This window comes from Pristis pectinata, chromosome 14, assembly GCF_009764475.1.
Source record: "Pristis pectinata isolate sPriPec2 chromosome 14, sPriPec2.1.pri, whole genome shotgun sequence".
Classification (NCBI taxonomy): Eukaryota; Metazoa; Chordata; class Chondrichthyes; order Rhinopristiformes; family Pristidae; genus Pristis; species Pristis pectinata.
Window position 1 is genome coordinate 48,864,633 of NC_067418.1, and position 23,423 is coordinate 48,888,055.

The following is a 23,423-nucleotide window of genomic DNA, read 5'->3' on the forward strand; positions in this document are numbered from 1 at the left end:
GAGGGAAAAATCGACAAGTCTAGATGAAGGGTCTCGATGCAGGGTCCACTATCCATTTTCCTCCCCAGATACTGCCTGATCTGTTGAGTTCCTCCAGCAGTTTGTTTTTTGCTCCAGATTCTAGCATCTGCAGTCTTTTGTCCATTTTACAGAGCAAGGTCTTGATCCAGTGGCAAGTGCGCCCAAGATGACTGGAAGTCAGGCTCTACTGGATAGGTATTAACACTCAAACATTATTGGGCTCACCTATAGGTACTACCCTGCATGTGCACAGTTGCTCGCTTGCACGCGCGCGCACACACACACAAACTCTCAGGCACAGGAGCCCTTGCCCACGGCCTCTTTCCTAGCATCTCATTCCCTTCTTTCCCACACTCCTTGCTATGTTCTGGTCACCAGTTCCTGCACCAAGCTGCATACCAGGTCCCACTCCTGGTCCCCTCTAGCTGCACACATAGTGTTTTCACGAATTATCAGATTTTAGCTGCCAAATCAGTTCAGGATCTATCCCATTTAGCACAGTGGTAGTGTCACACTCCACGATGAAGGGGGTCCCTCAGTGTTTAGATGGGTTTTGTCATCTACCAATTCTGTAATGATCAGACATGCCTGAACTAGATAGATTGATAGGTCGAGCGGATTTAACTCTCATATAGTTCTCTCATCACCAGTTAGGGCCAGGGCTCATCACCAGTTTTCCCAGCTACACCTACTGGTTCTCCTTTATCCAATCTACTAATTCCATCCTCAAAAAATGTTAATTTTCTTTTTATAACCAGGTCATTTTCAATTTGGCAAATTATAACTAGAGGAGTGCTTCAGGGATCAGTCCCAGGCCCTCAGCTGATTAACCATTTACATTGACATAGATCAGCTTTCCGAGTGTAATGTGCCCAAGTTTACCAATGTTACAAAGAAGCCTGGGAAATTAAGTTGGGAGGAGGATATGAAATGTTTGCAAAGATCAGATCAGCCAGGAGGCAGCGGCAGGATCAAGAAGACATACGCCTTCCTCTGCTCTTATTTCTTATGATCGTTCAGTTAGTTAGTCTTATGATAACCTAGAAGTATGTTAACTATGTTAAATTTCTTCATTTTCAAACGTTTGACCACATTATGACTAAAATTGTTTCTTCAATTTTAAGATATTAATCAAGTCAGGCTCAACATCCATTATTGACATGAATTTGAACTCTGTTATTTTGAGTCAAAGTCATTCAGCATGGAAACCGGCCCTTCGGCCCAACTCACCCATGCTGACCAAGCCCCATTTGCCTGTGTTTGGCCCATATCCCTTTCCTATCCATGTACCTGTCTAAATGTCGTTTAAAGGCTGTAATTGTACCCACCTCTACCACTTCCTCTGGCAGGTCATTCCACACACCCAACCCCTTCTGTGTCAAAAAACTTGCCCCTCAGGTCCCTTTCAAATCTTTCCCCTCTCACGTTAAACCTATGCTCGCTAATTTTAGACTCCCCTACCATAGGAAAAAGATTGTGACCATTCACCTTATCCATGCCCCTCATGATTTTATAAACCTCAGCCTCCTTCGGTCCAGGGAAAACAGCCCCAGCCTATCCAGTCTCTCCTTATAAATCAAGCCCTCCAATTCTGGAAACATCTTTGTGAATTTTTTCTGTGCCCACACTAGCTTAATCACATCCTTTTTGAGATCACTTTGCTCCAGAAAACTAACTTGAATGCACTCAAGAATTTACTACCGACTTGAACAGGCAGTGGAAGCAGGGAGAGCAGACATATGGAAACAGGGCCAGCAAAGCAAAATAGACTGGAGGAAGTCAGAAAGCAGCCAATATGTGCACGCAGTTAGATAAGGAATTACAATAACTGTCTGAACACTAGAAAGGATAACAGCTTTGGAAGTTACGAATTTAAGTCTTGAAAGTGTAAATTTCACAAAATCAAAATAGAAAAGCAGCATGTAAACAAAAGGAGGAAATAATTACTTTTACATATATATATATTTTTATATATATATATATATTAAAAAAACATTTTTTGTTTTATTTTATATATATATTTTTTTATATATACTTGGATGCAATGAGAATCACATATTTAGTGTTCCACCTACCAGAATGTCAGTGCTTGCTATAGAACTGAGCCTCAGGTACTCGACAGCCCGTTGCTGCAGTTCTACATCTGCGTTCCTCAGCTGGCTGTCACTGCGAAGCACGTCTTGAATGGTAGACTTAATCTCAGGAAACAGGTTCACAAACTTAATGTAAGTGGAAAGCAGCAGAGCTCGTGTGGCCACACTGCACAGGTGAAACTTGGAGTGAAGTAGGCTGAACTGTACTAAAGGGCTGAAAATAAAGAAAAATAACTTTCATCATCACGGAATATTTAAAGTCCTTTACAGTCAATGACGTACATTTTGTAGTGTAGTGATATTCACAGGGTTGCAAGCATGATCACATATCAAGATCCCATAGTCAACTATGAGATAAATTATTTTAATTACTAGCTGTGAAATATGTATTGGCCAGGCCACGAGGAAAAACTGCTCTTTTTCTAAAAGCATTGCAGAATTTTCACATCCAATTTAGTAGATAGACAGGATCCAGGTTTAATGTTTTAACCAGAAATTGAACCTTGGCAGTTCAGCATTGAACAGATGTGCCATTATAGATTATGTGCTCATAGTGAGACCTCAACTCATAACCTTCTGACCAAATGAAGCAATGTTGAGATGAAAGAAAGCTGACTTGTAAAACACTCTTCGAAGGTTATGAGTGTCCAGTTACTCAGCAACCCCTTATCACCTGATAAGTATCCTACCAGAGCTTTACACGTACCATCAAACTGCAGTACCTACAACAACCCTATCTGTAATTCTGAAAGGAGTGGGTAGTTGACTGATCCAGAACAGAGAGATGTCCAAAAGTCAATACTACCTATGTTGTTAGTCAGCCAGGTCTGAGCTTGTTGTTGGGGTGCGATGTGACCTCAGTGACCCAGAATTAGAGACAAGAATTCAGCCAAGAGCCATAATCCAACAAGGACCAATTTCCTGACAGCAACTGACAAAGTAAAAAGTAACTTGAAAATATTATAACAGAACTATAATTTTATAGCGTTCACAGCACAAGGACAGAGAGAAATTAACAATTTCTGGGCTGCTTGTTCCAGTAAGCATATATAGTTAAAGCCTTGTTCAATTGGATCAGAATAAAATGGCAGAGCTGGCACAAACAATGGCATTTTAGTCACAACACATACTGTTGAACTTAAACATCAAACCAGTCCTATAAAATATTACACGCCAAAAAGCTTCAATGCTTACTGTGTACAAAGCCCACTCTGCTACCGCAGTCCTCTACTTCCCACAACACGTCTAAACTATTGTTAATTGAAACACACATGTGTATTGCTGCAATAACTAAAAAGATGAGAAAATGCCCAGCTGGATCGCCAGGTGGCTCCTTCTGTAGAGATATCCAGGGAAGAAGAACACTTGCTTCAATTTTCCTTACTTAGGTCAATCAAAACAAAATGGGATGATCTTTAATCTTTGACAATGTGACTCAAACAGCATTATACATGCAGCAGATTCACTGCTTGATTATAACCTTCCCATTCTATTACAACGAAATGAGAGATCAAATAGAGTTCATCCTCAGGCTTAATCTTTCCATAGTTCCTATCAGCTAAAGATGGTAATTTTTTCGAGGCAACCATTGTCTAAATTGCCATGTTATCTGTTGTGTTGTTTTTATTGACTTGTTTCAGAGCACACATTAACCACTATCATTGCCAATGTTTCCACTGAAGCTTTATGTCAAATGAGAGGAGGGGGATGGCTCCTTGCATTCTGGGGAATGCATTGTCACAGCAATGCATTGGCACGTGTAAAAGGAGGGTGGGGATAAAGGGAACTACACTTCCCATAATCCATTGATGGCAGAGCTACCCTGGGTGACCACACGCAGCCAGCTGACACTGATACTACAATCCAATGCTGAGTAGCTTGTGCCAGCAAATGGAAACATGTCTGACAGAATACAGGAAGAAGTCCAGGTCAACAATAACAAAATTTGTTGGATACTCAAGTGCAGTGATCCAATAGTCAGGCCCAAGTCACTGAGAACGGAAACGGGCCCTTTGGCCCAGCTGGTCCATGCCGGCCAAGATTCCCATCCAAGCTAGTCCCATTTGTCTGTGTTTGGCCCATATCCCTCTAAACCTTTCCAATCCATGTACCTGTCCAAGTATCTTTTAAGTGTTGTTAATGTACCTGCCTCAACCACTTCCTCTGGCAGCTCATTCCATATACGGACCACCCTCTAGGTGAAAAAGTTGCTCCTCAGGTTCCTATTAAATCTCTCCCCTCTCACCATAAACCTATGCCCTCTAGTTCTTGATTCCCCAACCCTGGGAAAAAGACAGTGCACATTGACCCTATCTATGCCCCTCATGATTTTATACACCTCCGTAAGATCATCCCTCATTCTCCTACTGTATGCTCCAATAAAAACTGTCCCAACCTGCTCAACTTCTCTCCATAAGTCAGTCCCTCAAGTCTTGGCAACATCAATCATTGGTGCTCTGACAATTTCCATAAATTACCAGAGTTTACAATTCAAAGCAAATTCAGAATATGCCTTGGATTGTAAGGTCTGGTAATATGTGCCTCTGCTACATAGATAGTGGTGCCCATGGATAAAGCATATTGGTATTGGTTTATTATTGTCACTTGTACCAAGGTACAGTGAAAAACTTGTCTTACAAACCGATCATACAGGTCAATTCATTACACAGTGCAGTTACATTGAGTTAGTACAAAGTGCATTGAGGTAGTACAGGTAAAAACAGTAACAGTACAGAGTAAAGTGTCACAGCTACAGAGAAAGTGCAGTGCAATAAGGTGCAAGGCACAACAAGGTAGATCGTGAAGTCAGAGTCCATCTCATTGTATGAAGGAACCGTTCAATAGTCTTATCACAGTGGGGTAGAAGCTGTCCTTAAGCCTGGTGGTACGTGCCCTCGGGCTCCTGTATCTTCTACCCGATGGAAGAGGAGAGAAGGGAGAATGTCCCGGGTGGGTGGGGTCTTTGATTATGCTGGCTGCTACACCAAGACAACGAGAGGTAAAGACAGAGTCCAAGGAGAGGAGGCTGTGTCTGTGATGTGCTGGGCTGTGTCCACAACTCTCTGCAGCTTCTTGCAATCCTGGGCAGAGCCGTTGCCGTGCCAAGCCCTGATACATCCAGATAGGATGCTTTCTCTGGTGCATCGGTAAAAGTTGGAGATAGTCAAAGGGGACAAACCAAATTTCTTTAGCCTCCTGAGGAAGTAGAGGCGCTGGTGAGCTTTCTTGGCCATGGCATCTACGTGATTTGACCAGGACAGGCTGTTGGTGATGTTCACTCCCAGGAACCTGAAGCTCTCAACCCTCTCAACCTCAGCACCATTGACGTAAACAGGTGCATGTACACCACCCCCTTTCCTGAAGTCAATGACCAGCTCTTTTGTTTTGTTGACATTGAGGGAAAGGTTGTTGTCATGACACCATTCCACTAAGCTCTCTATCTCCTTCCTGTACTCCGACTCATCGCTGTTTGAGATACGGCCTACAATAGTGGTATCATCTGCAAACTTGTAGATGGAGTTAGAGCAGAATCTGGCCACACAGCCATGAGTGTATAGGGAGTAGAGTAGAGTGCTGAGGACACAGCCTTGTGGGGCACCAGTGTTGAGAATAATCGTGCTGGAGGTATTGCTGCCTATCCTCACTGATTGCGGTCTGTTTGTTAGAAAGTCAAGGATCCAGTTACAGAGGGAGGTGTTGAGTCCTAGGTCTCGGAGTTTGGTGACAAGCTTGCTTGGAATTATTGTATTGAAGGCAGAGCTGTAGTCAATAAACAATAGTCTAACGTATGTGTCTTTACTGTCCAGATGCTCCAGAGCTGAGTGTAGGGCCAGGGAGATGGCGTCCGCTGTAGACCTGTTTCGCCGATAGGCGAATTGCAATGGGTCCAGGTTGTCTGGTAGGCTGGAGTTGATGCATGCCATGACCAACCTCTCAAAGCACGTCATGATGGTGGATGTCAGAGCCACTGGTCGGTAGTCATAAAGCATAAAGCCACAGCAAATAGATTTATAAAGGTGAGTCAGTGGAGTGAATTGAACTAACCTGGATCTTGGATCGCCAGCAATAAGATTACCAAACTCTCCCAGGATATATCCACCCACTTTCACCAGATTCTCATGGCAGGCAGAGGCTTGGAGGGCCTGTCAAGGAATAATGCAAAATGGACTCACTGTTCCACAAGGAATTACAGAAATTGAAATAAGAAGTAGCTAGTTCAGCCTCACTAATCCCCTTAAAGGCAGAGTGTTTACTTTTCTACTCCGTTCCTTTACCTCCAAGCATACATTTAAAGAATTGTTAAATAAAACACCACACGTGCATTGAAATGTCCCAAGGTGCCCAACTGCAAGGTAAGCAGACAAATATTGACATTGGGCCACAGAAGAAGATTAGGACAGATGATCAAAAACTTGGTCAGAGATGAGTTTTACGCATCTTCAAGGAAGAAATTCATAACCAAGTACCCGGACAGCAGAAAATATGTGTTTCAATGATCAGGAACTGAGAAATTTACAAGAAGCCAGAAATGAAGGAACGAAGAGTTTTATAAGGTTACAGAGCTGCAGTAAATTATGGATGGGGAAGGGCAGTGGTCTTGGATGGATCTGAAGATAAGAATAATAAGTTTCAAGTTAGTGGACTGGGAAATTACATAGGTCAAGGATGATACTTGGATTTGGGGAGCAGTAGTTTAGATGGTCTCAACTTTCTGAAAGGCTATTCAAGAAAGCACTGGAATAGTTGGTCAGTTGGGAACAGAGATGTGGCTAGCTGCAATGGTTAAAAGGGACATGGACAGACAATGCTCTGGAGTTGAAAGAAATCCATTTTTATGTTAGAGGAAATCTTGGGCTGAATGCTCTGTTCAAAGTCTGGTACAGCCTGAAATTGTGGCCAGTGAGGCAGATGGATTTGGATTCCAGTCATCAGAAAACGCCTGTTCTTATCTACTCTGTCAATAAAAATTGTAAACATTCACTATTCTGATGAAAAAAGGATGCAAGCGAGAGGATTTGCAACAAAGCACATTAAATTCTAATTCACCTTTCAATGTGTACTTTTAGATGTGCCTCCAATTTATATCTGTTTCAAAAAATGTGACATTTTTATTACCATTTTTTGTTGAATGAATAAGTTGAAAAAGCAGCCTAATCCACCTTAAAGAACACAAATTCTCTAAGTTTATAGCATGCTCTTCCTAAACACATAATGTTTAATAAAATAAATGAGAAATAAATTTTACCTGGCATAACATCCATTTTCCTTGCACCTTTCTGAAGCGACGTTGTTTTTTCCATTTTAAAGGTGCTTTATTATAAAGTTGTAGATGAATGCATTAAAAGACAATTGAATGTATAAATTTGACATTATTTTGAAATGTAATTTATTCCACGTTTTTCTTGATTTTAAAGCTTATTTTGTACATTAGAAATTTCAGTTACTGAAGAAAATATATTTTTCAGATGAAAATGTTTGCAAAAAAACATTGAGGGTGACTAGTGGGGAAAATGATAAAAATAGGCATACTTCAGAATGGTGAATGTTGCATAAAACAATAGTCCACAAATTACCCAGTAAAAAGTAACATTTGTTAAAAAATGTTGACGATTACATTATGAGTTTGAATATGGTTGACAATGGAATTTAGGAAATAAATATTTTACATCCACTTCTTTGAAAGATCAGAAGACACACTGATTCATGGTTTCTAGTTTAACAGTTCTCCATTACTCTCAGACACAACCAATACCTGCGAGCTTATCAGTGTTTCTTGGCAGCTGATACTCTTGCCCATGAGGTAAGTTCTACTAAAGACTCTGCAGCACTGAGGGGTACATACTACCCACCAACAGCAACCCACCATTAACTCCCTCCCCCCAGACTTTCAAGTCCACTTTCAAGAAAATATATGAAACCAGAAGTACTGCTCATACAGCCTTTGAACCTGATCTCCCAACTGTTGCCTCATGCCTTTTCCACTTCTCTATCCAATAACCACATCCTCAGGATCTAAAACTTTAACGGCCTCAGCACTATATATCTTCATTGAGTCTGAGCATCCACAGGCCAATGAGATAGTGAATTCCAAAGAAAAAGAAATTTCTCATCATCTGTCATAAATGAAAGACCGTAGACTATGCCTAATGACGTAAACTTCAACGTAAAATACAAGAGATGTTGTGGACAATGCAGAGAAAGGAATCAATTGTGTCATTATAGGCCATTTGGTTTAACATCTTGGAGACCATATAAACCTTTAATTAGAAAGAGCCAGATTAATCTGCAGCAGTCAGTGCGAGTTTGTTAAGGGAAGGTCCTGCCTGATTAACTTAACTGAATATTTTGTGAAAGTAACAAGGAAGGTCGATGAGGGCAGTTGATGTGATCTTCGTGGATTTTAGCAAGACTTTGGACAAGGTCCCACATGACGGGCTGGTCAACTAAGAACATAGCTAATGGGATCTAAGGGAGAGTGGTAAATTGGATATCAAATTGACTCCATGGTAGGAAGCAAGGGGTAATGGGGTTCAGGGGTATTACCAAGAAGTCTTCAGAGGCCAGCAACCAGCCCCTTGTTCTTTGTAATATTGATTAATGATGTAGACTTAAATGAAGGGGGCACAATAAAGCAATTGGCAAATGATACAAAAATTGGCCAAGTGGTTGACGGTGAGGATGAAAGCTTTAGACTGCAGCAGGACATAGATGGGTTGGCTCATTGGGTTTAAAATTGGCATAATGAATTTAATCCAGAGAAGTATTAAGTAATGCATTTAGGGAAATGCAATAAACCAAGTGAATACACAGTACATGTGAGGATAAAGAGAGGTGTGGAGGAAAAGAGTATACACCCATAAATCTTTAAGTGTAACACATCAGGTTGATAAGATGGTTAAAAGGACACACAGGATGCTTTCCTTCATTAGCCGAGGCATAGAATGCAAGAGCAGGGAGGTTATGCTTAAACCATATACAACTGAAAAACTGTTTTCGTTTTCCTTAGAGTGGAGGAAGCTGAGGGTTACCTGATAGAGATGTACAAAATTATGAGAGGCATAGATAGAGTGGATAATGAAAAGTTTTTCCCCATAAAGCAGAGGCCATATGTTTAAACTGAGTAAGAGGTTCAGAGGCTATGCAAGGAAAATTTTTCACCCAGAGAGTGGATGTAATATGGAACATACTGCCTGAAAAGGTGATGGAGGTAGGTACTCACAACACTTAACAAGTATCTGGATGAGCACCTGAATCATCAGGGTATAGAGGGCTACAGACCAAGTGCTGATAAATGGAATCAGTGTAGATGGGTACTTGATGGTCGGCATAGACATGGGCCTGTGCTGTATGAGTCTATGATTCTATGAACATTAGTTAGGCCACAGTTTGAGTACTACATATAGTGCTAGTTACCACAATACAGGAATGATTTGATTCCACTAGACCGGATACGGAAAAGGTTTATGAGAAATGTTGCTGGAACAGGAAAATTGTAGCTATGAGGATAGAATGGGTAGGATGGATTATCATCTTTGAAACAGAGGAGGCTGAAGGGAAAAAATTACGAGGGGCCTAGACAGAAAATAGAAAAGACCTATTTCCATTGGCAGAAGGGTGAAAAACCAGGGGACATTGATTTAAATTAATTATTAGAAGGATTAAAATGGAGATGATAAAAAAAATCCAAAAGACTCACTGCCTGCAAAAGTGGAAGAGGCAGAAACCCCCACTGTATTTAAACGGTATTTCTTTATTCCCACCAATAATCGCATGTGCTTTGTACTTTCCTTTTTGTTTCTTGCTCTCTCTTCTTAAGTAGCAGTGTTACATTTCATAACCCAATCTGCTGAGACCACTCCAGAATCTAAGGAATTTTAGAGAGTCACGTGGGCCCACGAAACTGCTTCTCAGCTGACAAAGGTTTTCACAAAAATTAATTAAATATTATTTGTTACTATATGTCAATGATTGAGTGTTACAGTGCAGGTTGCTGGACACACAACATCCACAAATCATTATTAATATACACAGGGAATGTGGAGATATGTGAGATGTTATGTAACTATGTTATTCACCGTTGAAATGCACTCTGTGTTATGCAAACTTCAAGGAGAAATCAGCTACTCACACCATGGAATTTAACAGCTTGGATCTCATAAGGAACTTGCCTCAAATACCGTCTTGGCTGCGTATCCCTGCACGTCATCGCGATTGATGATGATCTGAATGACTCGATGCCACACCTCCTCACTCACGTAATCCCCAGCAATTCTAATCAAGTTCAAGATAGTGTCAACATACCAAGTGTAGTCCACAGCATACTTCTCAGCCAGGATTGCTACTTTCAGTACCTAGAGTAATGAAATCAACTGATGAAATGTACAAGAATGCTCAGTGATCTGACTGACTACATTTGAAGACTTGAGCACAAAATCTCACTGCCACTCAGTTAAAACTGCGGGACTGCTGCACCATCGATGATGCCATCATTCAGATGAGATATTAAACGGAGGCCTCATTTACTCCCTCAGATGGATGTAAATTACTATTTTAAAGAGCAGGAGGGAAGCACTTCCTGGTACCTGGCCACAACTTACTCCCAACTAACATCGCTAAGAACAGATTACTCTGCCTTTTTTCCAGAATATAGCATAAATACTTATTCAAACATAAGTAGGACTCACAATTTCTTCTCGAATAGAATAGTCAGCATTTTCCAAGTAATTCAGCATTTCTGCCACTATCTGTTGGGCATTGCTCCAGTCACACATGCCATATAACAGGTCCATTGCCCTCTGACGCACACTTATATCCCTCTCGGTCTGCAACACAGATATGCCAAAATTAATGAGTCTTTGCACTCACTGGGATATGTTATAATGACTCTGATCTACAGGGCAATAAATTTCTTCACACTAAGATGCAGTGAAGTTTCTCAGTCACTATTCTTCAAACAGTCTCGTTACATTTACAATTTTCTGATGAAATCAGATAGTGTTGTTCCCATGCTTTTGCAGCCCTTGTGTCCTACTAGCTGGTAAGGAATCTTGGTGAGTTGCTGTCCAAATGCCTTTTAAATGCTGTCATTATGTCTGCCTCCACCACCTCCAATGGCAGCTCATTCCCGATATTCACCACCCTCTGTGTGGAAAAACTTACCCCTCAGATCTCCTTTAAATGTTCCCCCCCCCTCACCTTAAACCTGTGCCCTCTAGTTCTAGACTCCTCTGCCTTGGGAAAACCATCCTATCTATGCCCCTTGTACTTTTATGAACTTCTATTTAATTTATAATTATATAATAGGCTTGTTTTCTCTGGAGCAAAAGAGGCTGAGGGATGACCTAATAGAAACATATAAGATTATGAGAGGCATAGCTAGGGTAGTCAAAATCTTTTTCCCATGGTAGGGGGTATCAAGAATAAAGAGGGAATTGGTTTAAGGTGAGAGGAAGTAGTTTTAAAGGGGATCTGAGGGGTTGATATCTGGAACTGCCAGAGGAGATGGTGAAATCAGATATAATTACTACGTTTCAGAGGCATTTAAGCAGACACTTAAATAGGCAAGGCATAGAAGGATAAGGACCTAATGCAGACATGTGGTGGCTGAATTGCCTGTTCCTGTGCTGTATGACTCTATGACTTAACAAGTATATGACCGCACCAACAATGACCTAGTGTCAGAGACATAATGAAAGACTACTACAAAGTTTAGGTTTCGGCAAAAACATTCATCGTCAAACATCAAAACAACCTTGGTTCTAAGGTGGACACAGAAGAGCCACCACATACATGTCTGCATTAGGTCCTTATCCTTCTATGCCTTGCCTATTTAAGTGTCTGCTTAAGTGCCTCTTAAATGTATGGGTGATTGTCCTTGATGTCAAGAAAACACTTGACCAATTGTGGTATCAGGCTGTTTTAGAAACACTGAAGTTGCTTGAAATGAAGGAGGAAACTTGCCATTCATCAGAGTCATACCCAGCACAAAGGAAGAGCACTTGGGACTTTGGTTACTGGAAGTCGATCACCTTAAGTTCAAGGAAATCACTGCAGGTTTTCATCAGGGGGCCTAAACATGTTCAGCTATTTTATCAATGACATTCCCACAGAGGGAGACAGAAACAGGGATGTTTGCAAATCCATCATAATTTTTAATTCCATTTCCATTTCTACTGATAACGAAGTAGACTGTGCATGCATACAACAAGAGCTTGGAAACTTTCTGCCATTAGTGCCGAGTAACATTCATGGCACAGAAGTATCAAATGATGACCATCTTCACTGAGAAAGTCTAAAGCCTTGCCTTGACATTCAAAATTCACATTCCAGGGATGTCACCTTTTAGGTCCTTGGGGTCACCATTGTTCAGAAAAATACCTGGACCAGCCACATGAATACTGTAGCTCTCTGGCACATTCAGCCCATGCCTGCATGCAACAAGACCTTGATAACATACAAGACCTTGATGGCAAGTATCATTCATGCCACACAATGACCATCTCCATCTCAAAAGTCAAATTACTTTCATGTTCAATGGCAATATCATGGCTGAGTCCCCCATCCTCATCATCCTGGGGTCATCACTGACCAGAAACTCAGATGGACTGGCCACATAAATACTGTGGTTACAAGAGCAGGTCAGAGACTGGGTATCCTGCAATGAGCAACTCATCTCCTGGCTTCCAAAGCCTTTTCTATAACACACATCAAGACACTGTCGACTTGCCTGGATGTGCACAGCTTTAATAACACTCAAAGTTCAACGATTCAGAACAAAGCAGCACAGTTGAGTGCCACCCTAAACCTTCACTCATTCCATCATCAGTGCATCTGGTAGGAGTGCACGCCATCTACAAAATGCACTGTAGCAATTCACCAAGGCTTCTTTGTCCATCTTCCAAACCGTGACCAGAAAGATAAGGTCAGCAGGCATACTGGGAACACTATATTCCAAGTCACACACTAACCAGACTTGGCCAATTCTTACTATTCTTTCATTGTCATTGGATCTAAAAGTCATGGAACACCCCACCCCAGAGCTTTGAAGAAATCCCTTTATCGCATGGACTGCAGAGATTTAAAACGACAGCTCACTACCACCATCTTCCCAAGGGCAATTAGAAATGTCCAATAAATGCTGTATCTAACAAATGCTGCAAGTATCTAGGCTGTATTTGATGGGATAGAAGCTTTACTTTGTATCTTACTCAGGCTGTAATTGCCCTGGGACTGTTTAAAGGTAAATTACTTCACTGTATTTAACACGTGCCCTGCATCCCCTTTGATGCCCATATAAAAAATACTGTGATAGGACATCTTATCATAAATATGGATAGGCGGATAAAGCCAACAAGAATGCAAAGGGGAGTAATGGCAGTTACCTTGAGAGCATTAATTACAGTTTCAATGTGCATCTTCACCGCTTCGTGGGAGAATTCGGAGCTGGCCAACAGCCACATGCTCTCCAGCGCCAGGTATCGCAGGTTGGTCTCACGATGCTGCAGGAACTGCCCCAGCTGATTACAGGCACGGACAAGTAGGTTGGGTTCACTGTACAAACACAAGTTAAAAGGATCACCTTTACAAATGTCATATAAACAGTCCGATTCTCTTGTCGGCTTGAACATATCATGAAGCTTATGAAGCAATTAACAGTAATTCTTTTAAAAATAAAATGAATTGTTTTGATGGATTGATAGGAATTTCTAATACAGGATGACTTCGTTCTGGAAGGTCAAGCCGCACAGAGTACTTAATGTTTAGTAAGGCTCAAGGAAAAGGATAAATATTTAAAGAAAATACAGGATCCAGGACAATGGGGAAATGCAGGGCTGTGGAATTAGTTTTGCATCTGACACAGAAAATGCTCTGTAAACCTTGATTGGTCCTAATTAGTTATTAGCATGTATAAGTAAGTTGGGTATTCTGTGATAAATTTCACAGTTAATGATTTCAAATTCAACATGTAACTGTATTTGAAAAGAATAACCTCAGAAAGTTAAGTTTCACTGAACTGCCTGAATTGAAAACTAATCAGGAGACTGTGACTTTAATCTGATAGGGAGGGAAGCAGTTATCACAGGTGCCAAAGAACATCTGCCAAAGAATAAAATAGTCTACAAGACACCAGAGAGTAAAGGAAATTATTGCAGGGTCAACTCAGACCCATGGCTGATCTGCCAGAAAATGACATCTGCTATACATTTATGCAAGGGCAGATAATCTTTCAAAATTAGCCAGGAAGATTCTAAATGAGTACTATTGTTGGCTACAACTGGTGTCTAATCATTCCTTATCTTTTCTTCTCTTTATACTCCTGCTATTCCCTTCCTCTCTATTTATAAATACATGAACACCTTACTGGAACATGGTTCACTGAGAGGAAAGAAACAGTATTTCAAGATGAAAGAGTTCAAGACGTCATACTTGAAACACTGTAAAAGATACATGTCCTCATTATAAATAATTAACACAAGAATGTAAATATTCTGAATTATTACTTGCTCCACATATTCATAATTGAAGTTATGAGCAACATGAAATTGAAAGAAAAATCAATGACTTGGGCATAATTTGTACCAGAGTCCCTATATACATAAAATCTCAAAATAAGAGTGGTTGGTGCCTGGAATGGGCAGAGGTGCAAGTAGATACGACAGTCGCGTTTACAAAGTTTTTAGATAGGCACATGAATATGCAGGGAGTGGAGGGGTACGGATCATGTGCAGGCAAAGAGATTTAGTTTAATTTGGCATTCTGTTTGGCACAGACATCATGGGCCGAAGGGCCTGTTCCTGTTCTGCACTGTTCTACATTAAAATCAGTAAAGGTAAAAGGTCTTTATCCCAAGTACTAAGATAGACCAGAGAGCAGACTTGTGAGACATTATCACTGAAGCAGTTATTCAACACTAGGAAGGTAGGTGGAGCCCTATGCAAAATGAACAAAAGATTTGTGTAATCTTGCATTCAATACATACATAGACTAGGGTGGTCAATTAATTGTCATTAACATGAGTGATTAACACTAACCTAAATTTAGACTTTTAAAAAAGTACATTCATTGCATACAACAGCACAAAATGGATTTAAAATAATTTTTCAATGCTTCAACCAAGCAATTCAAAGCTGGTCACAATTGTAACCAACAGCCTGGAACAGGGTGTGATGCGATTGAATGGAGCATTCTACCCACGTATGGATAACTCTGACCTGGTTCAGGCTTAGACCTCTCACTTAGGCATTCCCTTGGGATTGAGGATAACTAGCTTCCACTCCGGTCATGTTAGGTTCCGAGGTGACTGATGAGACCAATGTGAGAACCGAAGACTCTCCCACACATGGGCCAGGTCACACCTGATGGTTCAGGGAAGTGGCTGGTTTGTGAGATGTAAATGGTAGAAGGAACGTGTGCAGACTTATCAGAGGCTCCTGAGTGAAGAAACGTGACGGTGACTTGATTCTGTGGTTTGTAATGGAGTCCAAACCATGACACCTTAAAATCCAGGGACAAGCAGTCAAACAACTGCACGTCCCTTCTCCTTCTCACCCTATTAAGACAGTGAGACAGAGCTGGGTCTAAAGCCATGGTAAGAATTACAAGACTGGCAGCAAAGTGCAGAGCCCTGCTACTACATCTCCAAAATGCTGCAGCTGGTGATATCCATCCACATGGACTTCAGGTAACAACCATCGCTCAGATCAGCGTCCCCTCTGTCTTGGCAGGAATACAATCGTTGAAGTTGTGCAGGCAGTCGCCTCACCTGTTCACTGGCTCCTTTTATTGTGTCACGGCTTTCACCAATCATGCTCCTTCTCCTCCCCTGTGACCCGAGTTAAGCTCTAAAACTCCACTTCTTTAGACAGTCTTTGACCCTGACTGCAGATCCAACTCCGGAATTCCTGATCCAGTCAGATGAAAGGAATGAAGCCCTGATACTGTTCCACCAATGTCCCATGTAGGCTAGAGGAGTAGCACCTCATCTTCCATCTGGGCACATTGCAGCCTTGGGATTTGACTTCAGAAGTCTTTCCTGCCTGTGCGCTCCGCAGATGTTGCCTGATCAGCTGGGTAATCCCCATTTTATTTTTGTTTCAGATTTCCAGCAACTGTTGTGTTCTGCATCTACAGTTCCAGCATGTTTTTTGCTCATTTTTTGCTCTCCAACTGCACTCATTCACCTATTACAGACCTGAAAACACCGTGTCACACTTGGTGTCCATCCCATCACAGGCATTCCCTTTGTTCTCTGCATCCCTCCCCAAACCGGTAACTTAAAACATGCTTGTTTTCTCATGAAGTTCTGATGAAGGATCGCTGACAGAGCTGACTGTTGACTTCAGGAAGGAGAAGGAGGGCGAACATGATGCAGTCTACATTGGGGAATCAGTGGTGGAGAGAGTCAGCAGCTTTAAATTCCTGGGTGTTAACATATTGGGTGACCTGGGCCCAGCACATAGATACAATTACAAGGAAGGCACACCAGTGTCTTTACTTTCTTAGAAGGTTCAGCTTGTCACTGAACACTCTGACAAACTTCTACAGATGTGCTGTTGAAAGTATCCTGACTGGTTGCATCATGGTCTGGTACAGCAATTTGAATGTGCAGTAACATAAGAGGCTGCAGAGAGTAGTGGACTCTGCCCAATACATCACGGGCACATCCCTCCCCACCATCGAAAGTATCTATAGGAGGCGCTGCCTCAAGAAGGCAACATCTATCATCAAAGATCCCCACCATCCGGGACATGCCATCTTCTTGCAGCTAACATGGGGCAGAAAGTACAGAAGCCTGAAGTCCCACACCACCAAGTTCAAGAACAGCTACTTCCCTTCAACCATTCGGTTCTTGAACCAACAAGCACAACCTGTATCACTGCAGTTTAGCAACACTATGACCAACTTAAACACTTTGCACTACAATGGACTTCCTTATTTTTTGTTCTAATTGTGTTCTTTCTTGTAAAAATTGTGTATAATTTATGTTTAAGTTATGCTTTTCTTGCAAATGCTGCTTATCTGATGCTCTGTGCCTGTGATGCTGCTGCAAGTAAGTCCTTCATTACACCTGTGCATACATGGACTTGTGCATATGACAATAAACTCGACCTTGACTTGAAATATTAACTCTGCTTTTCTCCACAGGTGCTGCCTAAACTGTTGAGTACTTCCAGCACAAATTTTAAAACTCCATTGTTGAGCTTGGAGTTTAGCTCTACCGCTGGAGGTAGAGCTCAAACAAATAACTAGACCAAGATGTCTGGAACAGGGCCCTGCCTGATTCACCTGCTGACATGTCCTGCCCAACAGTTTTGCCCCTCCCCATTCTGGCAGGAGAAGATTCTCTTTGCAGATGCTGCTTGACCTGCTGGATATTCCCAGCATTTTCTATCTTTATTTTAAAACTCCACTGCTGAGTTTGATTTTTCAGTGCTAAGTGGTTGGTTGCGTAATCAAGCTTGAGTGTAATATATTTGACAGTGATCACTAGTGGTGGGGCAGATAAATCAGGAATGCAGAACAGGTCAGAATTGTAGGGATAGAGAGATTTAAGGGCTGTGGGACTGGAGGAAGATATATAGGGATGTGGGGGGTGGAGAGGGGTAAGTTTACGGAGGAACCTGGACACACAGATTAGAATTTCACATTATATAATTAAGGGCCCACAGTGTCTGTGCCGACCATGATGCCAAATTAAACTAGACCTATCTGCCTGCACATGATCCATACCCTCCATTCCCTGCCTGTTCATGTGCTTGTCTAACTTCCCCTTAAACGCCACTGCTGTGTCTGGCTCCACTACTACCCCTTTCAGCCCGTTCCAGGCACCTACCACTCTCTGTATAAAAAAACTTACCTTACACATGTCCTTTTAACTTTCTCCCTCTCACCTTAAAACTATGTCTTTTAGTATTTCTACCTTGGGAAAAGGACTGACTATCTACCCTATCTGTGCCTCAAGTAATGTTATAAACCTCCATCAGGTTTCCCCTCAGCCTCCAACACTCCAGAGAAAACAATACAAATTTGTCCAACCTCTCCTTATAGTTAATACTCTCTAATCTAGGCAGCATCCTGGTGCACCCTCTCCAAAGCATCCACATACATCCTCCTTATAATGGGCTGACCAGAACTGCACACCATTTTCCTGCGTTCGGCCCATATCCCTCTAAGCCCCACCTCTCCAAGTGCTTCTTAAATTATACTACTGTATCTGCTTCACCCACTTCCTCTGGCAGCTCAATCCATATACTCACCATTCATAACCACATCTGTCCTATAACAGGGTGACCAAAACTGTTCACAGTACTCCAAGTGCGGCCTCACCAATGACTCATACAACTGCAATGTAATGTCCCAGCTCCTGTACTCAATGCCTTAACTGATGAACACGAACATGCTAAATGCCTTTTTCACTATCCTGTCTACCTGTGATGCCGCTTTCAATAAACTATGCACATCCTCTTAGATCCCTCTGTTCCATTACACTCCCTAATGCCCTACCACTCATAGTATAAGTCCTATGCTAGTTTGACTTTTCCAAAATGCATCACCTCACATTTATCTGTATTGAAACCCTTGGCCCACTTCCCTAACTGATCAAGATCCCCTTGTAATCTACAATAACCTTCTTCACTATCAACACTTCCTAATTTCACGTCATCTGCAAACTTACTGATCAAGACTTGTGTATTGTGCATTTGCATCCAAATCATTTATATAAATAACGTCTCCTCAGAAATGGGAATATCACTACATCTATAACCATAAAAGTTTTCCTAGGTCACATTCATCTTCTTTTCTGGAGACAAGAGCTGCAGTCTAAAATGCCATTATTGATCGTTATAACCTCATATCTCTGATATTGACTTTGCAGTTACTTTCTGCGCTTTCTCAAATGCCAGTTTATCATTTTATGACATGGGGACTAGGGGTCTTTACAGTGTTCGCAGTATGGCCTTTCTGAGATTCCAGATGTACAATATAGCTTTCAAGTTTATTGTCATAGGCATATATAGGCAGGGTATAAGTACCAAGAAAGTTAGCTTTCCTGAATTTCAATTCTATTTGGCTACAAAATGACTTCCAGTGCTTTGCATTTTAAGTCCTTATTAAATCCATGTCACTACTTTATATTTGCATCCCTCAACCCTATTTCTCCTCTTTCTCCTTTAAGCAATTTCTTGCCTCCTAATCCTTCCAACCAAAACAAAACAGCTTACAATTACCTAAATTAGCTAATTACATAAAAACACCAATAATCTCCTATCCAAACATTTGGAAATCCCGATGGTTCTGCATCTGGCCCACCAGATAGTGTTTGCCGCACTCCTTTCCAAATTCACCATAGCCTGAGGTTCCTGCACTCCCTTCCACTCACCACGTGCTGATTCTCGCACTCCCATCCATTCACCAGGGCCCAGCTCATGTGCTCCTTTTCCACTCACCAGGGCCACGGTTCCTGCACTCCCATTCAATGGGGTCCCAGTTTCCATGCTTCTTTTCCAGCTTGCTGGGGACCCAGCTCCTGCAGTCTCTTTCCACTCACCAGGGTCCCGGTTCACATACACTCTTCTGACTCATGGGGATGCTGTTTCCTGCACTCCAACAGGGTCCCAATTCCTGCGCTCCCTTTAAACTTACCAGGTTCACTGGGAAGCTTATTAAAATACTGTGTAACATATTAAAAAAGTGAATTTAAAAAAAGCGTTGGGGTACTTACAGGAATAGCATCCAATAGTCTGGAAAATCTGCTAATTCGGCACCATGAAAGTCCTACGTGTGCCAGATTATCAGTGTTACTATACATTCCATTTTATCAATTTAGCTTTTCTCAGTATTATTCTTACCTCTCCCATCCACCCCACTCTTGCCAATTTCATGCAGCCCACAAATTTCGACATTGAACTTCAAAGTATGGATTCAGAAAGATAATTCCAACTGAACTGCTTGACTTCTTTAAGAAAATGACATCCTAACAACTTGCGATTACTGTAAGCTTTGCATGCTGTGCCTCAACTTGCAACAGGAGTCAAAATGCCGCAAAGTAACTCAAACTCAAATAGATGAGAAATTGGTTGAAGCTGGAAATCTGGAGATATTTGTTGGAAGTGATGAGGGGAAAAATGCCTCACAATTCTGTTCTGGGAACCCTATGCTGCTGGTTTACATTAATGATGTACCTGATCCAAATTGGTTGACTTGAAATCCAACATGAACAATGAAAGCGATGGAAGCTCAGAGAATTAAATAATGACTTGAACAATATATGTAACTGGGTAAATAATGGCAGATGAAATTTGAACATGTGAATCAAGAAATAATAAGGAATCTATTAATAAATGGAAAGAACATTATGTATCATTGATTAGTGAAATTAACAAGATATCTACAATTGTAGAAAAGCTGTAATAATCGGACACATGAGCTGGGATAAGAAAGACTACAGAATGAAAGATTATTTCTGTTGATTAAGCCAATCACTAATGTCTGGATATTGTTCTCATTATTCAAGTAGAAGATTTACAGATCCAGTTGAAGAGCTAGCATCTTGATAAGCCGGTATTGTATTTATTTGGGAAGATGCAAGACATCACCTTTGAAAGTAACCCTGGAGCATGACAGCTGGGACTGGTGACGGGCTCTGACAATGTTAAATAAAGTTACTTCTTTTCTTCCCCCAAGATATCACTGCTCTTTAAATGGAATGTCCGTTGACGGCATTCTGTCAGATATAATTTGGTAAAGACAGGATTTACAGCTTTCACTCAGCAAACACACAGATATTTAAAGAGACAATCTATTAACTGCAGCAAATAAAACTTAGCAATTCCTCCTGATAAAAGCAAGATGATTTCTCCCACAATGTTAAGTCAATGAAGGATACATACAACTTATGTGCATAAAATACATCCCACTGACTGATAAGGGAATTATCAGTCAGTGGCCTCCAGAAGTTAAAAGAGGCTCGCCCCTAGCTACCTCCACAGCCTGACCCCACGACAGTCTTTCAAACACATTCCACTCACCTATCATGGTGAATGATGAGGTTAATAGCCTCAAACAGTACAGCATTCTTGGCGTTTGAATACTGCACCTTCCGTGATTTGGGTGGCTCTTGAACCTTGTTCATGATAGTTTCAAGGCATTCAGTCAGACGCCTGCGGATAGCAGGGTCCTCTGTAAGACAGAGATGTTCCTTTAATGAATACCACACTTCCTGTCTTAAACTATCACTGGAAATGTTACAATACAGGTTCAATGATCCACATAGTACAGAAAAAAATTAGTAGGAAACATCTAAGTCCTAGCTTCACATCCTGATATATGAAGGTAACTTATCCCAGAATCTGTGATCCCGAACTGGGAGCAGAATATTAACCAGAGATTCCGGTTTAGTGACCTTTTCCGGAAAAGGTGCACGTACACATAAAATAAGCATACGATGAGAGTAGGCTGGAGACACAAGTCTCCAATTTCCTTATTCCTTATCCCTTATTCCACTGGTCCCATCACCCCATCTGCTTCCCCTCCCCACCCTCTCCATCTGCCCATCAGCCACATATTCCTCACTCCCCCCCCACCACCACCCCAAAATTCCCCTCCCCACCTCCTTCACTTTATTCCATGGTCCACATCCTCTCCTATCAGATTCTTCTTCAGCCCTTTTGTCATTTCCACCTATCACCTCCCAGCTTTTTGCATCACTTTCACTCTTCCCCCCACCCTCACCTGGATCCACCTATCACCTGCCAGCTCTTACTCCCCCCCCTCCCCCCCCACCCTTTTATACTGGCGTCTCCCCTCTTTCTTTCCAGTCCTGATGGAGGGTCTCAACCCAAAATGTCGACTGTCCATTTCCCTCCAAAGATGCTGCCTGACCTGCTGAGTTCGTCTACTGTTCTGTGTGTTGCTCCTGAATAGAGTAGGCTCAACTCTTTGCTGCAGTCAAGATGCCATGCGCAACAAGTTGTTCACCAGAGGGTGAATCAAGGGTAGAAACGTTAATCTTCTACTATACATAGACTGATAATATGGTGGATGATATTTTCTCCCCACAGCAATGTTGATTATAGTTCTATCCAATTCTGTACGGCAGCTTAGCCCACCTGGAGGGGGATAGCACTGCAAGAGTCGAAGCAGCTTCACAGAAAGCCACGGAGCCGGGATGAAGTAGTAAGTGTAATCCTGGAGGTCAGCTGATGCAGATGATACAATCTGAAAAAAGGACAAGATCAATTCAATACAGGACGCATCACGTGGCCTATACACACTGACTGAGGGACACTAGGAATAATGGCAGCATACAAAGGCTCTTCTCTTTTCTTTAAATATCACTAATGAACAGTAATAACCATAATGTCTTTTTATGAATTCTAACCCATAGCTCCACCACACTAGTTTACCTACCCATTTCATTGAAAGTGCACTGCCTTGTGATGTCACCAGCAATATATGAATCCCAGACTCTACTTTGCCATCAGTTTCTCTAAAGGAGGTTTTCATAAACCTTCATTCAAACTTGAATCTGCCATGCCAGTTTTCAGATATCCCTTGATAATAGGAAATAAAAGGATGACCTAATCAAGGTAATCAAAGGAGTTGATTGGGTAGGCAAAGAAAAATTATTTCCCCTTGCATTAAAGTCCAGAACCAGAAGAAATAGTCTTCAATTACGGCTTAGACTTTCAGGGATGATGTTAGGAGATATTTCTTCAGAGAAAGAGCAGTGAAAACTACCTTTAATGGGACAAAGCTTCCACAAAATTGCTGTTGAGGCTGTAGTCTATTAATAATTGTAAAAGTGAGATTGATAGATTTCTGCTACTTGAAGAGTATTAAGGGCTGCAGAACCAAGACAGATATACACACAAGTTATGATCTAATTGAATGCCAGAATTGACTTGGGTTGAATGAGTTGTTTCTGTTCCTATAATTTTAATTACATACTCAATGCAGAAATAACACAAGTGGCTGACCATTTGCTTTGAGTGGGTGGAAGAAAAAGTAGATACATTGAAAAAACTCTGTAACAGTGGAGTCAATGTCCATGAACCATAGAACCATACAGCACAAAACAGGCCCTTCGGTCCACCATGTTGTGCCGTCCATCAAACCACCCTCACACTACCTAACCCCTTCCTCCCGCATATCCCCCCATCCCACACTCCTCCATATGCCTATCCAACAAGCTCTTGAACCTGTCCAATGTATCTGCCTCCACCACCACCCCAGGCAGTGCATTCCATGCACCAACCACTCTCTGGGTGAAAAACCTCCCCCTGACATCTCCCCTGAACCTCCCACCCA

The 23,423-nt window shown here is 41.7% G+C and overlaps 1 protein-coding gene across 1 annotated transcript in view; it reads right to left on the bottom strand.

The window, feature by feature from the left end:
* The window catches only part of LOC127577906 (AP-2 complex subunit alpha-2-like), a 93,950-nt gene that overhangs the window by 27,329 nt on the left and 43,198 nt on the right, over positions 1 to 23,423 (bottom strand). The window contains exons 7-13 of the mRNA XM_052029555.1: positions 22,223 to 22,331; positions 21,143 to 21,293; positions 13,496 to 13,664; positions 10,799 to 10,936; positions 10,283 to 10,465; positions 6,159 to 6,256; positions 2,097 to 2,328 (exon numbers count right to left, since the gene is read on the bottom strand). Of these exons, the coding sequence (XP_051885515.1) occupies positions 2,097 to 2,328; positions 6,159 to 6,256; positions 10,283 to 10,465; positions 10,799 to 10,936; positions 13,496 to 13,664; positions 21,143 to 21,293; positions 22,223 to 22,331 (1,080 nt within the window). The remainder of the gene's footprint in view (positions 1 to 2,096; positions 2,329 to 6,158; positions 6,257 to 10,282; positions 10,466 to 10,798; positions 10,937 to 13,495; positions 13,665 to 21,142; positions 21,294 to 22,222; positions 22,332 to 23,423) is intronic.